The following is an 18,114-nucleotide window of genomic DNA, read 5'->3' on the forward strand; positions in this document are numbered from 1 at the left end:
TATTTCAGACCCATGTGAGGTTATTTATTGATTTATTTTTTGTCTGTGGAACACTAAAGGAGATTTTTTGACTTACAAAATCCCTTTACAAATCCTGCTTTTGTACTCCATGGGAGAAAATACCACCACGCGAGTCTGAATGACATGAAGGTGAGTAAACAATGACAGAATTTTCCTTTTTGGGTGAACTGTTCCTTTAACAAGACACTAGAATAAACAATCTCTCTTTTAGACTGAAAGAAAGCAAGGTGTTTGTGATAAACTGTCACTTACAGAGTCTTTGGACTTTATCTCATCTCCCTTCTCAGGAGAGAGCGGTTGTATTCTCAGTGGTCTTTATGTGAGGAGAGAGGATTTAACACTGGAGAAATAGGCCACCATTAGCCATCTAAGCAGCTTGTATGCGTTTATGGAAGCTATTTGCTGGCTGTTTTTGTCCAGCCTCGAGGTCTGTGTCCTGGCCATGATCCCAGCAGGGACACAATCTGTGTCTGAAGTGCAGGAGGTGCCACAACAAAACAGCCCGTTATAGGACAGAGGGACTCGGAGGGGTTAGTTAAGAAGCAAGCCGAGCATGAAGCGTTGAATGCTTGACTTGACACGTGAAAAAAGAAGCCCTCTGGCTGTCGCTCAGTCCCGCTGAAAAGTGGTGCCTTTTACATGCCACCGACACTTGTTATTTTTTTCTCCTGTGAAAAAAAAACTTTAAATTTCTCCTCTAGAGTTAAACAAAAGATTTAAACAATGACTCAAACTCTGATCAGATTATCTGAGCTTCTGAATATCACAGAGCTGTTGAAAGCGTTTTCACTCCCAAAATACAATATATGGAAGCGTTTCCACCTTAAAAGAAAGGCAGGATAATTGCCACATTTTTCTCACAATTCTGATTTTTACATCTCAAAATTATCCCCCCTCTGAGTTTATATTTCGTGAAATAAACTGTTAATTAACAAAGGTAAAAGTAAGTAAAAGTTTTATTTTGTTTTAATTCCGTGAGCAGATAAGGCCATTGCTTTCATCGAGAAACCATCAGACTTACGAAATTTTATATAGGCCTACCCTTCTAAAACAAAAACAATAGAAGCCCAATAGAAACCATCACAGAAATTCCAATGGTTTCCATTAAAATACCATTATAAACCATTAGCTTTTTCCCAGTAAAACCATTACAAAATTCATTTTTGTAGTGTGTTTTGGGCATTTTTCCAATAGGATTTAACATCCCACCAATAGAACTCATCACATACCAGTAGACACCATTATGGTTTCCATTATAACCAATACAATTCCCATTATAACCATTAAAACCATTACATTTTCTATTGTGTTTTGGGCAGGGTTCTATTGGTTTTTTCAGCGGGGTATATATCGGTATCGGTATATATATCGGTAGTCATAAAAAGAAAAGGCCTATTTAAAATATTAAATAATCCGAGGCCAAACATTTTCTTTCTGCAGCAACACACTCACATTTGATCATCATCCCGAACCGCCGTAAGTAAAACACAATTTAAACATTGCCCCCAAAAGAAGCGTTACATCAGCTTTGAATAGACATTTTTCACGTTTCATGTTTCTCAGCAGCGGAAGGCGTAATAGTTGGGTAAACTTCGAGAGCAGCATGGGCATGGCTAGGCCATTTTTGACTACTAAGCTCCCCTAAAATTTTGCGATTAGCTCCATAAACGGTACACGAATTCGTGATCGCCTCGGTCCCCTTTAAATTTCATATTAAAACGGCGGCAGACTTCGATCGGCTCCTCCTTGACTTTCAGCGCATTCTTTTTCAATCTGCAGACCGCGGCGGCGCAGAGAGAAACAGAGGACAAGGTGTGTGTTTATCGATAGATTGTTATAATATCTGCATCTGTGCAGTTCTTTGTCATAAATACAGTTTACAAAATATCATGGGGTAGCATTCGGTTCCCCATCTACTGTACTGTAGTTTTCACTGCGGTCACCCCTCATCACACCACAGCTGTTTCCTCCAGTGAAAATCAAGCACATACGAATACATACTTTATAAAATGATCATGTTTCCATTTTCATTTGAATATATACAGTATATACATTATATAGGGTGAAGTCAGCTAAAATGCGCTATCAGGTAAAATGGGCCAAATAAGGTTGTAGCATCATATCTCTTTAAATATTTACAGAAAATCACAATAACTGATCTTGCATTGTTGCTTCAGCACTTGTTGACATGTAACAATCATTTTATTGTTCTGAGTTTTTTAAGTCGGGCAGGGCAGAGTGTTACATGAAGCTTGTCAGAGAAATTGTAAGGTAATTGGGCCTGACATAGAAAATTGCATTCATCAATAATAAGGGTACTAAATGAATTATAAGTAAGCTTACCAACAAAGCAAAGGTTTATGAACAATGTTTTGACATGCTCTTTTATATAAAATAAAAAAATGTAATTTATAAAAGAAACTTTGATTTTTGTGAAAAAAAGGTAATTTTAGGTAGAAATGGCTGGTTAAGCTAAAATGGGCCACAATTTTCAGCTAAAATGGGCTGCCTACACACACACACTTTTAGACAGAAATTGAGGGTGAAAATGGGTTTATAGGCCTAGATATTTATCCATACAAAATCTTAACAGTCTTTAAAAAAAAATTGCATTGCAGACAGTATGGCAGGAGGACAAGCAAAGAAAGGAAACGGAGAGACGAGAGGAGAAAGGGAAAGAAAGGAAGATGTCAGTAAAATGGGCTGCATACACACACACTTTTACACAGAAATTGAGGTTAGGTTTATAGGCCTACTGTAGATATGTATCCATACTAAACCTTAACAGTCTTTAAAAAAAATACAAGCATACACACATACATGCACACAAAAGACACCAATGCACAGAAACACACACCTATACAACATGATCAGTTCATTTTTAATTGCATTGCTTAATTAAATATTCATTCAACTTTCTATTTAATGAAATACATTTATGGCGTTGCTATGGCACGCTAAAGACAATAGTGTCAATTTACTGTTAAAAATAAAATGATTTAAGCTGAAATGACCTGTGTTGTTCTCTTTTTATATTGGCCCATTTTACCTAAATGTTGTGCCGTGGCTCAAGAAGGTACCTGCTGATACTCTCGTAATTTTAAAACTTTTATACTTTTTCACATTTAAAAATTATAAATATGATTAAGAGACCCATGCTGATTTATAAGAATATCGTTAGATCTCATGCATAGCTTTTTTGATGGTATTATAAGTCATTTACCAAAACATAGGTATATTATTTTACCTTACTCTAAAGTGGAGAAATTACAATACTTTTGTCCTAATTTCTACACTTGCAAGCAGGGCTTAAATTTGCCTTTTGCCACATCTGCCATTTTAATCACGATACAAACTAAATATTCTGGTGATTTGAGAACATTTACCGGCCATAAATGTTTTTTTTCCTGGCCATGGAACTGTTTTTGCAGTTTGCAACATATTTAGCCTAATAATTTAAAATAATGCCATTTGAAATTAGAATCAACCACTGCATTTTAATCATAATGCAAACAAAGATGCCACACACATGTAGCATGAGCAGTTTTTTATTTAAATTTGATTATACCATTTCAACATTTGAAGCAAAAACAGAATGGTTTGAGTCAGTGAAATTATGCTAAAACCTACATAAAACAAAAAAGAATTTCACTCTCTGACAGCAGGAGGCGCTTTTGGAACAACAGTAATGAGCGAGAAAAATGTCAGAAATGCATTAATATAAACCCCCTTTCCAATATTTATATTTTTCTTCCAATAAACAGTGAGCATGCTCTGCCTGTACAGTATTTTCTGTGTGTGTCTGTTCATTTTAGTCCCCTTGCTTGCAAGAGATAAACCTATGAGCTTTTAATTTGACAGAAAACTCCAGATTCAGGGAAAACACGTTTACAAACGCGTCTCGTTGCAAATCTTGTGAAATGCTGTAAGCATTTGCCCATTAAAATGTTGAGAATTATGCTAATGTGAAAACAAAGCGGGCCGCCACAGTCTAGTTAATGAATGGGAAACACTGTATATTATATACTCTCATTGGGGGCTGAGCCCCCCTAAAATGAAAACCCTAGAAAAAAATTGAGAGAGACTGATAAAGGCAGTCAGAAGAGAGAACGATGTCAAATTTACGTCGCTCTCATACCGTCCCTTCAGTTGGTTTTGTTTTTGTTTTTTTGTAATTTGATGCAAAGGTGAGACTGTATAATTCAAAGAAAAATATATTTCCAAAAATATACAAAAAGATGGCCAAAAGATAAACTTGTAGAAAATATATTTAAGTAAATATATTTTGAAACATAGAACACATGCATTTTTAGTAGATTTTGAAATAGTATATGAAAATGATTTGAAGGCACCAATAGATCTGAGCTCTTATTCAAATTCCTTTTAAAGCTCTATACTTTTACTGTGTAAATAATTGGCTTGTTTATGTTTATTTCTCCAAATGAATTTTTACGAGATACATATGAGGAAGAAAAAAAAAGTTGAAACAACTGCGACCTCATCTCATGTCCTGAACTATGAAAGAACAACTTCTGAGCAATAACATTTATCTGGGAGGTCAAAATAGCTCTATAGACTTAGGGGAGCTCTTTATTCTGATCGTGAATGTAGATCAAAGCCGCAGTGAATTAGAGGTCACTGATGGAGTCAATACACAGGCCTCAGGTTCACTCCGAATGAAACTTGCCATGAAAATGATATTGTATCCATTGTGCGAGAGAACTCTATGAACTCTGTTGTTTTGCAGGGAACAGATTGATTGCTTTGCAGAAATGGCATGTGAGTAAATACATCTAGCTTGGCTTCCATTTGACGGCCTCAATTGTGCTTTATTGTTTCTTTTGCTTTGTTGCAGCTGCCCAGGGAGCAATATAACAACATAAAAACTAAAACCACTCTGTTTAATTTGATTTTGAAGATGATATGAATCAAACAAGGCCTTCATGCGCCAACACCTTGACTGTTTGTAACTAAACACTTAAACTCGGGTATTTGGCTCAGACATGGGCTGATGTTCTCAGCTGTGTTTGTATATCTTGTTCTGTGATTGTTGACTGGTTCTGTTCACTCCACACCATGATCCAATGCAGATCTTGAACCCTGTGGTAGGCATCAACTCTAAGGAACTTTAATGTAAACTAATCTAACAAGACACTTCTGTGAGGTAGCAGAAGCACATTCTTTCTGACTTTCTAGTACAAACCTAAAGAAGAGGATTGCGAAGCTTTGAAGGCATGGCAGCAGTGATTTACTGTCAGCGTGCATGTTGTGGCTTCTTCTGCCTTCAAGCAGTGATCATATTTATTAGATAAGTGCGCATGAACGTCACCACAATGTCTTGATCAACATTGGGAAACTGGATTTTCTTTCTTGGCACTGATAGTTGTAAACGTTGACTGTACAATTTATTTTGTGCACATTTTGTGAAGAATAGTGGAAATCTTCAGCTTCCCCTTATTTGTGAATTATGCTCATCGAATAACAATTTGAATTATTTTCTTCCCACAAGACTAATGTATTTGTAAGACTTGTTTATAATTTAAGAGATTATTCTTTGTTTATTCTAACATCATATCTAGCATTGATTTATCTTAAAAAAAATCGTCTTTAGGATCTTTTTAGTGGAAAACAAAAATACTGATTTATATATACAGGTGCTGGTCATATAATTAGAATATCATCAAAAAGTTGATTTATTTCACTAATTCCATTCAAAAAGTGAAACTTGTATATTATATTCATTCATTACACACAGACTGATATATTTCAAATGTTTATTTCTTTTAATTTTGATGATTAGAGCTTACAGCTCATGAAAGTCAAAAATCAGTATCTCAATATATTAGAATATTTACATTTGAGTTTGAATAAATGACCATCCCTACCAGAGGTCGCGTTAACCGAAAATTCTCCGTCATTGACAGAATTCTTTTAGCAGTGACGGAAAAATCTGAAGGCCGTCCGTCACTTTGGCAGATTACACACACTGAGAGTGATCTATTGTAATTTATAACTGTAATTCCCAGCCCTGTCCAGTTGGTGGCGAGTGCACTCCAGTGAGGCAGCAGAGCGCGCGATCGTCTCCAGAACAAAAATAAAGGTCTTTTGCTATGGCAAGCCGTTTTGACTTTTATTCATTCTCAGGATATGACTTCTTGATATCAACAATTCAGTTTTTACTAGTTAAAATGTTCATTCTTGATATCAGGAATTAGATTTCCACTAGTAACAATGGTTATTTTTGATATCAGCAATTGCATTTCCACTAATAACAATGTTAATTCTTGATATCAACAATTACATTTCCACTAGTTAAAATGCTAATTCTTGATATCAGCAATTAAATTTCTACTAGTAAAAAATATTATTCTTGATATCAAGAATTTATATCACGGTAATGGCAATAGGCAAGCCGTTTTGACTTTTATTCATTCGCAGAAAATTAATTCTTGATATCAACAATTCAATTTTCACTAGTTAAAATGTTAATTCTTGATATCAGGAATTGGATTTCACTAGTAACAATTTTAATTCTTGATTTCAACAATTCAATTTTCACTAGTTAAAATGCTAATTGTTGATATCAAGAATTAAATTACAGATATCAACAATTTAATTCTTGATATCAACAATTGTATTTTCAGTAGTTAAATGTCACCATAGGCTGCCATTCAAAATCAAATGTTGATATCAAGAATTAACTTCTTACTAGTTGAAATTCCAATTTCACATATCAGAAATACAATTCTTACTAGTAAAAATGTCTATTCTTGATATCAACAATTAAATTCTTGATATCAACAATTCAATTGTTGATATCAGCAATACATATGTTTAAATGTTAAAAGGGCGACAAAACTATTACAGATATCAAAAACGCATTTCTTACTAGTTACAATTCTAAATGCACATATCAGAAATACAATTCTTACTAGTAAAAATGTCTATTCTTGATATCAACAATTTAATTCTTGATATCAAGAATTTAATTGTCACTAGTGACAATGTTCATTTCTGATATCTGAAAATGTATTTCTGATATCAACAATCGGGAGGGTAATTCTTGATATCAACAATTTAATTCTTGATATCAACAATTAAATTCTTGATATCAACAATTAAATTCTTGATATCAGGAATTAAATTGTTGATATCAAGAATTAAATTGTTGATATCAAGAATTAAATTGTTGATATCAAGAATATACATTTTTACTAGTAAGAATTGTATTTCTGATATCAAGAATTAAATTGTTACTAGTAAGAAATTAATTCTTGATATCAACAATTGATTTTGAATGGTAGCCTATGGTGACATTTAACTAGTGAAAATACAATTACAGATATCAACAATTTAATTCTTGATATCAACAATTTAATTCTTGATATCAACAATTTAATTCTTGATATCAACAATTAGCATTTTAACTAGTGAAAATCTAATTGTTGATATCAAGAATTAACATTGTTACTAGTGAAAATTGAATTGTTGATATCAAGAAGTCATATCCTGAGAATGAATAAAAGTTAAAACGGCTTGCCATACTTTTGCTATGTCTTTGATTACTCACAGGCGAGTATAGTAAAGCGAATCGCTTGATCTGAGGTGTCTACAGTGATCTATCGCGCCACATTAAAGAGCGCCAAAACGGTATTTATTGCTTGAATTTCCTAATAAAATGGACAGAATTTGAAACCTGAGACTGCATTTCATATCAAAAGTAACAACGCACAAACCTTAGCCGATTGCCTAACGTTACTGTGCATTCATCAAATGAAAACAGCATCGATTGGGAGTTAAGAAACGATATTGGTTCATAAAATAAGAATCTATTAAAACAGAGAAATCGGTTTTAGTTTATTTTTTTATTTTTTTTATCCAGCACTAGCATATTTTGTTGTTTTAAGTGTCCTCCGCTGTCACTGACGCAGTTTCTGTTCATCTGTTCTCTTCATAAATAAATAAATGCATAAGCCAATATGCTAGCCCTTTAGGTTCATTATTAAAAATGAAAACGTGAACAAAAATAAAAGCAATTAAATGGGTTATTATAATTAAAATACGAAAATTAAAATGGCGGGTAATAATAGATTATGACAGAATTTTTACGACCCTGTCAGTCAAAATGACGGATAATATTAAAGTCTAACGCAACCTCTGATCCCTACAGTATAAATTCTGGTTATCTCTTGTTCTTTGAAACCACAATAATGGGGAAGACTGCTGACTTGGCAATGATCCAGAAGACGAACATTGACACCCTCCACAAAGAGGGTAAGTGACAGAAGGTCATTACTGAAAGGTGTGGCTGTTTACAGAGTGCTGTATCAAAGCATATTAAATGCAAAGTTGACTGGAATGAAGAATTTGGGTAGGAAAAGGTGCACAAGCAACAGGGATGACTGCAAGCTTGAGAATACAGTCAAGCAAAGCTGATTCAAACACTTGTGAGAGCTTCACAAGGAGAGAACTGAAGCTGGAGCTGGAGCGTAGTGCATCAAGAATCACTACGCTCAGACGTCTTCAGGAAAAGGGCTACCAAGCCACTTCTGAACCAGAGACAACGTCAGAAGCATCTTGACTGGGCTGTGGAGAAAAAGAACTGGACTGTTGCTCAGTGGTCCAAAGTCCTCTTTTCAGATGAAAGTAAATTTTACATTTCATTTGGAAATCAAGGTCCCAGAGTCTGGAGGAAGAGTGGAGAGGCACAGAATCCATGTTGCTTGAAGTCCAGTGTGAAGTTTCCACAGTCAGTGATTTGGGCTGCCATGTCATCTGCTGGTGTTGGTCCACTGTGTTTTCTGATGTCCACAGTCAACGCAGCCATCTACCAGGAAATTTTAGAGCACTTCATGCTTCCTTCTGTTGACAAGCTTTATGGAGATTCTGATTTCATTTTCCAGCAGGACTTGGCACCTGCCCACACTGCCAAAGGTACCAAAAGCTGGTTCAATGACCATAGTGTTACTGTGCTTGATTGGCCAGCAAACTCGCCTGACCTGAACCCCATAGAGAATCTATGAGGTATTGTCAAGAGGAAGATGAGAGACACCAGACCCAACAATGCAGATGAGCTGAAGGCCACTATCAGAGCAACCTGGGCTCTCATAACACCTGAGCAGTGCCACAGACTGATCGACTCCATGCCACGCCGCATTGCTGCAGTAATTCAGGCAAAAGGAGCCCCAACTAAGTATCGAGTGCTGTACATGCTCATACTTTTCAGTTGGCCAAGATTTCTAAAAATCCTTTCTTTGTATTGGTCTTAAGTAATATTCTAATATTTTGAGATAGTGATTTTTGACTTTCATGAGCTGTAAGCTCTAATCATCAAAATTAAAAGAAATAAACATTTGAAATATATCAGTCTGTGTGTAATGAATGACTATAATATACAAGTTTCACTTTTTGAATGGAATTAGTGAAATAAATCAACTTTTTGATGATATTCTAATTATATGACCAGCACCTGTATATTTTTTTATTCAGTAGTAGTAATTTATTTTATTTTTGTGTGTGTGTTAAAAATATTGGGAGATGCAGATGTTGATTTATGGTGTTTGCTGTACAGACGTTTTTGCCATTTAAACGAAATACACAAAATAAACACATTTTAGAATTTTGTAATTAATAAATGAGCAACAATGATCATGTGACTCTGTACAGACAGATGTTCTTGCTTCCACTGAAGCTCAAAATGCTCTTTTGATCATCCAAAATCATGCTGGAAAGCAGGATCGTCTGGTTTTATTCAGGTTTCTCCAGTGCAATGTCATTAAAGGAATAGTTCACCCAAAAATGAACATTTGCTGAAAATGTAGTCACCCTCAGGCCATCCAAGATGTAGATGTGTTTGTTTCTTCATCAGAACAGATTTGGAGAAATGTAGCATTGCATCACTTGCTCACCAATGGATGCTCTGCAGTGAATGGGTGCCGTCAGAATGAGAGTCCAAACAGCTGATAAAAACATCACAATAATCCACGCCTCTCCAGTCCATCAATTAACTGTTGCCGTTGCTTGCAGCTAAAATATGAATCCTCTAGTCATAAAAGCAATGTTGCTTTCTCCAGTGAGTACGTCATCTCCTCTGATTTAGAAGAGAAATATGCTAAGATCAAGCAGAACAAACATGTAGGACTTTTTCACTGGAAGATGCATTACTATAGATTATAGACTGGTATTTTGGCCACGAGCAACAATTTAAAGTTATTATTTCAGCGGTCTCACTCTGACGGCACCCATTCACTGCAGAGGATCCATTGGTGAGCAAGTGATGGAACGCTACATTTCTCCAAATCTGAAGAAACAAACTCTTCTACCAAATATGAATATTCAAATTCCTGTACATCGTTAAAGCTTTTTTCTTTACTGAAAGTGTATTGATAGTATAATTTGTAAGAAAAAAAAGCAGTTTTATTGGTAATCTTAAACTTTTTGATGCATGTTTTATCGTGATGGAGAGAGAGTCACATTTTTCACAGATGTTTCTAAAAATCTAGAAGAAACGCATCAGGTCTTGTGGAAGAGTTTCCTCACAATGCCACATTAGAGTGGATGAAACATAAATGACTTTGTCCCATTTCGAGTCAAACCTTTCCAGGTATCCCCAGCAACAGTCCCAGATGTCCCTGGGGTTTTTCCATCGCTTTCCACAAATTGTAATGTAATCAATAGTAATGCCTTCAGTCCGTGAGCGTCATGTCATCGAGTGAAATATCTGCACTGGCTCTCTGGGGTTGCTATAGATCTCTCAGGATGGGCCGTGTTCAAACGCAGCCGTCTGAGAGAGATCTATTGGGTAATAACACCAGAGACTCTCGTCGCAATCATTATTACGATTGCTGTTACGCAAGCTCATGAGCAAGAGCCAAGTGTGATTCATCTAATGGCTGGAAGGTAAACAGAGGTAGAGAGTGTATATCATCTCTTTCAGGTGTCATTACTGTGTACTTTAGAGTCCAGCGAGCGCCAGAGGCCCGTGATTTAGTGATCTTTCACCTACACGACAGACGCTGCTTTCACTGACTCTTTGTCTGTCTTACCTGGACGCCTGATGAAGTCTAGATAACTAGATAAAGTTTAATAGAATAACTGAAAATCCAATGTAACTGATATCTCATAAAACCTTTCAGGAAATCCAAGGGTAAATATACCCTTCAAAGTTTGGTGTTAGTAAGTTTTAATTTTATATAAATTATATATTTATTTTAATTAAACTATAGAAGCTCGTTTCCAAAAGAGGTTTAAAAAAGTAAAAGCAACTTTTTATTTCACAATTTTTTTTTTTTTTAATTCTGAGATTAGCCTTAATTAACCGATTTATTAATTACCTAATTTTATTTTTATTCTGTGATGGTAAAGAAAAAAATATGAACTTTTTTTGTCTTAATTGTGAGAAGAAAGTCAAATTCCGAGTCTATGTTTTGCTATTCTTTCTTTTTCTCAGAATTGCAAGTTTACATAGTTTTTAATCTTTTTTTATATCTTGCAATTTTTTTTAATATTCATCAGCGATTCTTTAAAAAAAAAAAAAAAAAAAAAGAATAAATAAAGCAGCAAATCATCATATGAGAATGATTTCAGAAGGATCATGTGACAATGAAGTAATGATGCTAAAAATTCAGCTTTGATCACGGAAATAAATTACACTTTAAAATAGATTCACACAGAAGACCGCTATTTTAAATTGTAATAGTATTTCTGTTTTTACTGCATTTTTAATCAAATAAATGCAGGCTTGGTGAGCAGAAGAAAAGCAGTTTTTTTTTTACTGACCCCAAACTTTTACACTGGTTTGAGTGCCTTAAGAAACTCGAAACAGTTAAAGAATGTACTTAACATGGTTTATTTCAGAGCATTGGGTCTTAACAGAGTTAAAGAAAACTGATATTCTCTTAGAAACTATCATCCACTCCTTACTGGTATAAATGGTTAACTATAATTATAAATACACAATGACAGCACTGAAATGTATAAACAAACTTGTTTCTTTTCATGTCCAGTTTAATCTCTGGTCACAATGTGTATAATCCAATGGAAGTGGTTCACAGGGTCCAACAGTAGAATGGCACAATGAGAAGACCAACGGAATGAGCCAGGAACAAACACTTACAAACTAGAAGCAATTAGAATAAGTTGGGTTAAAAAAGGCAATGTAAGACAGAACTTTAGCAACGAGGCAGAATCTCATTTCCAGGAATGCTTGAGAAGCTTTAATCATAACACTTGACGTACAGTATTCAGTCTGCTCTCAAAGGCCATGTACACACTGCAGGGAAATACGGCTGTCACTCATTCACCGAGGAAAATTTGGTGTAGGGTTTACTTTCTAATTACTTTCAAATTTGCCAGCAATTTATGAGTGAAATTTGGTTTAAAGAAATGGCAAGGAACATCAAATTACATTTTAAAGTAAAAAGACTGAAATGGTATTTTTAGATTTTTAGATATTTGTAGAACATAATAGGCTTAGAAAAATCTTTTTTTTTTTTTTTTTTTTAACAATGTTCTACACAAGACAACTAGTATTTCTTTCATCACAAATAGCTAACACCAAGCTGCTTAAACCAATGGTTCTCAACATGAGCAAAACTTCCAAAGGGGGCTCAAGAGGACTTAAAAAGATTATAATTTTCAATAGAATTAATTAAAAATTTTTAGACCTGGAAAAATCCTGTAAATTAATACAATTTTAAAACATTTAGGGCATTTTTATAAGGAATATACACGTTTTTAGGCATGCCATTCTCTGAAATTTTATATATATAGGGCATATATAAGGAATGACAAACTACAGTAAAAATTGTAAAACATTTTTTTTCCATATTTATATTGTAATTAATTTGAATTGCTAGACCGGGAAAAGTCATGTAAATTAATACAATCTTAAAACATTTAGGTCATTTTTTATGGCATGCCATACTCTGATATATTTTATAGAATAAAAATTGTGAGTAAACTACATTTTTAATCCTTTAAATTAAGGGGGACAAATATCAAATATTGTTGTGGACCATTTTGGCCGTTGGAGTGAAAAAGGTTGAGAACCACTGGGTTAAACTGTTGGCTTCGTGTGTCTTTTTTAGGAACACCTTATGCAAAATTTAGTTTAAGGAATTTTAATTTGTAAGTTGCTTAGGATAAAACCATCTGCTAACTGACTACATGTAAATGCATTTAAATTTTGCACTGTGCATGTGGCCAAAGAAGACAAAACTATCATCCAGAGACTCTCACCTATTCACATGTACAGTAGCTGCTGGTAATATCTAAAACTAGATTCTCTCTCGAACCACATCCTCAAAATCCTCCTACATTTATACAAATAATTTACAAAAAGCCCATAAAGGACCAGGGGCCGTCTCGTAAGATCCACATGTCAAGTTCTGTACAAGCAAATAAAATATGAGCTCTTTAAAACATCCATTTCTCATAACAAAATAATCTGATCCATTAAAAGTTCACATAGCAAAAAAAGGTAACAGATCTCCATATATATATTTATACTGTATATACACACACATACTATTTTGGCAGACAGAACACGAAGTAGTTCTTTATTGTAAACAGCTTCCTTCTTTCCTCGCACACGACGCCTCGTTACATTCATGGCTCCAGTTCTAATTCCTCCTAATACTCAAAGTTTGTGCTTGTAGAAAGACCTGGAGCGAAGTTCGGCTGCTTCGACACCCACCTGACCCCGGAGAGACACGGACACGGGACGGGAAGTAGAGGAGGCCTTGGCTCCGTTTCGTTCTGAAGCATCCTGCAGGCGAGACGCGCTGAGATATTTCGAAATGTTCTCTCGGTACACGCCGAACCTGGGAGAGGATTTATGGGATTTGGCGGGACGCTTCGGCACCCTCAGTTCTCCTCGTCTGTGATGTAGTCCTCCCCGACGGCCTTCTCAGCCATGGTCTCCGGGATGGCATCCAGGCTGCGGCGGACCTTGGAGCCCGACACGGACGAGGGTCCCGCTCCTCCCTTGGCCAGGTTACAGGTGAGAGCGGCGTAGTGGATCTGTTTCACGTTTTCCAGCACTTCCGCCCGAGCGTGTTTCAGCAGATCGGCCTGGCCCTAAAAACACACACAAGCAGAGACAAGGGGTCTCAGTCACTAATAACTGGATACAAGTATTCTCAGAGAAAATATTGTCATATTCATGCAAAGACTTGTTCTTATCACTGTTGTAACTTGGCACTAACTTGAAACTAAGCAGCTGAGAATCTACTGCAGGTCGTGCTGTAATACCCAGTATTTAGGTAATCATTATACTAAAATAAATGTTTTTTTTTTTGTTTCATATGTACTGTAAGTTTAATGCTAAAATAAATAAAATAAAAAATAAAGCTAAAGAAAATATTTAAAAAATGTAAATAAAAATATAAAAAGCTCATTCAAAATATGAATAAATAATAAAAAATAACTAAAATAGCACACACACTTCTCTCTCTTGCTATATATGCTCATATAATTTAAAACATTTTATTTTAAACAGTATGTAATAAAACATTTGTATTTGAAAAAATTCACAAAAAACCTTATGTATTAGTAAATTATGTAAAGCTAAAGAAAATATCTTTTTTTTTAATATAAGTGATTGAAACAATTTAAATAAAAACGAAAATATAAAAAATGTAATTTAAAACATTAAATACTATAAAATAAAAGCTAAGGAAAAAATATAGTAAAAATAACAAAATAACAAAAACATAAAATGACTGTGCCTAGAATTTAAATAAAAATGGAAATATAAAACAGGTAATTCAAAATACTACAAATTTATTTTGACATTTATTTTAAACAATATTTCACAAAATATTTGCACTTGCACAAAGGAAGCTAACTCTACTGCTAATAAATAATCTCAGCATGGTTAAATATTGTTTGGTTAATCCTGGTCAATATGTCTATCACTAGTTTTTAGTTTAACTTTGCCGGTTACTTGTGACCGTGTCCTCATTATATTTGCACATTTACCTGACATCAATACACAGCGAACACGGTCATTTGTGTTGTGCAGTAGATGTGAGAAAGAAAAATGGCGGTGATGAACACTAGTAATTTTTAACTCAATGGCTCTGTTTTGAATAACAGGCTTGTGTAATCACAGACACATTCACTGTTTAATTCTCATTGATGTTCTTTAAGCAAACCAAATCGCCACCTAAATACTCTTTAATGCTGTGATGTCCCTCAGATCGATTCTGTCCAGCGGGAGCATTTCAGTTTAAAATGACCTCCATTTAAACATCTTATTTCCAATGGTGTGTGTGTGAGTGTTTTAGGCACCGGAAGGTACTTTTTATCAACCAACCAGGCTGAAAAACAGAAATGATCAGACAATCTTAAACTTACCTACATACTCAGCTAATGTTTCACATTTGATTGAATTGGACCTGAAAATGTCACACTACTTAAAGATGTAGTATGTAATTCCTATCCCATTAACATTAAAAAGAATTCTACTAAAAATATGAATGTGTATAGTATTACCCGATGTTGTGTTTTTACCTTAAGATGCTATAGTTAATATTATTTCATTGGAGTAAAATGAACTGACTTTGCTCACACATGGTATAACAACTACAAAAAAGAAATAAAATATAAATAAATATATAACATTTTTGTATTTTGGGGGGATATTTTTCACCTTGTTACACTTGTGTTGTTCCCGGTACGGAAAATTGCTTATAATTTTCTTATGCTATATTATGAAGAAATGTTCGATTCTATTTGGATCTATATATCAGCAGTTTTAATTAGCACAGGTTATGTATTTCTTTTTAGAACTGATTGATCATAGGCCTCGCTGATTTGAGCTTACGCACTTTCTGAGTGAAAATTGCCAAAATGATTCACAAATAATGCTATTTTAATTAAAAAACTGAGGTGCTACTCATTTTATGTAATAAATAATACATTTTTATAAATATTGTTTCTTCTAAGTTCTGTGAATGGTTGTGACCATATGCAAAATCTAAGTTCTAATGATGAACATATGCTTTGATGATTTCTGATTAGCCACCTTTATACTGCAGGACTTCATTAATGCTGAACACCTAAATATACTCAACCTATAAATACGTTTCTTTGACTGCCTTGTGTAAGTACTGAGGTATTTCCTTCTGGAAATGCAAATCTAGTTAACGGTGCTCTTCTGAATTCTATTACAGGCTATTTGTTTTTTATTCCACAACCCCGAATTAAACAGTCAGTGTCCCGAAACTGCCACATTGGTTGAGAAACTATTAATACTCATTAAATATTCAAGATGTTAACTGCAATACATCACAGCATCTTAAATCATAAGCAGCACGTCTGAGTGTTAAAATCTTCTTATGGTAAAATATATGCAAATCGTCATCTCAAATGGGAGCAGAATTTTTCACAGGTGTTAAACAGCTGTTCAGAGTCTCAGCTGTGATCACCTTCAGAATCGTGATGTTCCAGGTGAAGCTCTCTATGGATTTGTGGAGTTTTCTTCCCTTCAGTCCCTCCTTCATCGCCATGTCATGTAGCTTCTCATGGAACTCCATCGCTGAAATGACAGATTCAGAAGTTAAGATCAAAGCTGGCAAATATGGCCAAAAATTATGTCTATATGCGCTCACCAAGAAAAAAAACAAAAACGGTAATAATTTGAAATATTATTACAATTTAAAATGCAATTTATTACTTTGAAGACTGGAGTAACGATGCTGAAAATTCAGCTTTGCATCAGTGTCACATGATCCTTCAGAAATCGTTCTAATATGCTGATATGTTTCTCATGAAACATTGTGCTGCTTTAAATTTTTGAAACCTGATACATTTTTTTTCCAGGATTCTTTGATGAATAAGTTCAAAAGAACAGCGTTCAATTGAAATATTTTGTAACATTATAAATGTTTTGACTGTCACATTTGACTAATTTTATGCATCCTTGCTAAATATTATAATTTAATAATTTATAAAAAAAAAAAAAAAAAAGTACTGACCATACATTTCTGAACAGTAGTGTAAATTTCCACATTTATGTATTTGCAGTTTGCAATTAAATATGAGAAATCATGCCTCCAACCAATCAACTGTTGTGACAAAATTTAAAACCTTAATTTAAGAATTAAATCAGCAGAAATTAATAAACACCAACAAATATTTATATATTTCCATTTGAATGCACCAATAATCACAATACTTAACAATATTTATCCAAACATTTTAATATATGAAAGCTCATTTCCAAAGTTCAGAATTGAATTAATTAATTTGAATCAACAGTTTGAACTGATTAAAAGAAATGAACCACATCAACTAGTTGAATTTTTCTTGCATTTCAAATCAGAGACGTTATTAACGTTAGGGATATAACGTTGGGATATAACGTTATAGACGTTATATCCCAAATTGTAAGTCGCTTTGGATAAAAGCGTCTGCAAAATGACTAAATGTAAATGTAAATGTAAATTAAAACATTTGTCTGTTAAAACGTGCTCTGATTCTTGAATCGTGAGATTCAGAACAATTGTAAAACTAGTCTAAAAGAACTTAAAATGTGCCTTAAATCACTGCAAATAGAGTCCAGTATTTTGTTTGTGGGACGTCCCAGCTCAGCATGCACAACTCACCCATCGGGCTAAACAATAAGGATGGCTCCTGGCCAATTTGAGAGAGTTTCAAGCCATCTGAACTCCTGCCGGCAACAAAATCCCTGCAACTAGTCAAGCTTCTCATGTATTCAGCTTTAGTTACCAGGATCAAAGAAACTATGGGATGTGGGCACACGGTTCAAAAAAACACATTCACTTCCTGTCATCTCAACACACACCACCACGAGGCGAGTTTATTCTGTTGGCTCGGATTAAAGCCTCGTGGGAGACGCGAGGACAGGGCTTATTGTGTCACACACAGCAGATCCATCTCTTTGTGTTTGGTGTTTTTATCGTCCAGACTGGCGGCTTGTTGCAGTAAATTGCAAGTGTCAAGTTTCTCCTTGAGCTGTGCGGCGCAAACGAGGACGGTAAACGCTTGTGACGTGATCAGAAAACAGGTGGCTAATACACATTTAAAACAGAAAGAGAAAGAGAGGAAGAAAAGAAAGAAGGGAGG

At 34.7% G+C, this 18,114-nt stretch overlaps 1 protein-coding gene across 1 annotated transcript in view; it reads right to left on the reverse strand.

Moving 5' to 3' along the window:
- Window positions 1-11,850: 11,850 nt before the first annotated feature.
- The window catches only part of LOC131521688 (inactive phospholipase C-like protein 2), a 45,554-nt gene continuing 39,290 nt past the window's right edge, over window positions 11,851-18,114 (reverse strand). The window contains exons 5-6 of the mRNA XM_058746637.1: window positions 16,455-16,564; window positions 11,851-14,100 (exon numbers count right to left, since the gene is read on the reverse strand). Coding sequence (XP_058602620.1) covers window positions 13,888-14,100; window positions 16,455-16,564 — 323 coding nt within the window. The 3' untranslated portion in view covers window positions 11,851-13,887. The remainder of the gene's footprint in view (window positions 14,101-16,454; window positions 16,565-18,114) is intronic.

This window comes from Onychostoma macrolepis, chromosome 16 (assembly GCF_012432095.1).
Source record: "Onychostoma macrolepis isolate SWU-2019 chromosome 16, ASM1243209v1, whole genome shotgun sequence".
NCBI classification, from domain to species: Eukaryota; Metazoa; Chordata; class Actinopteri; order Cypriniformes; family Cyprinidae; genus Onychostoma; species Onychostoma macrolepis.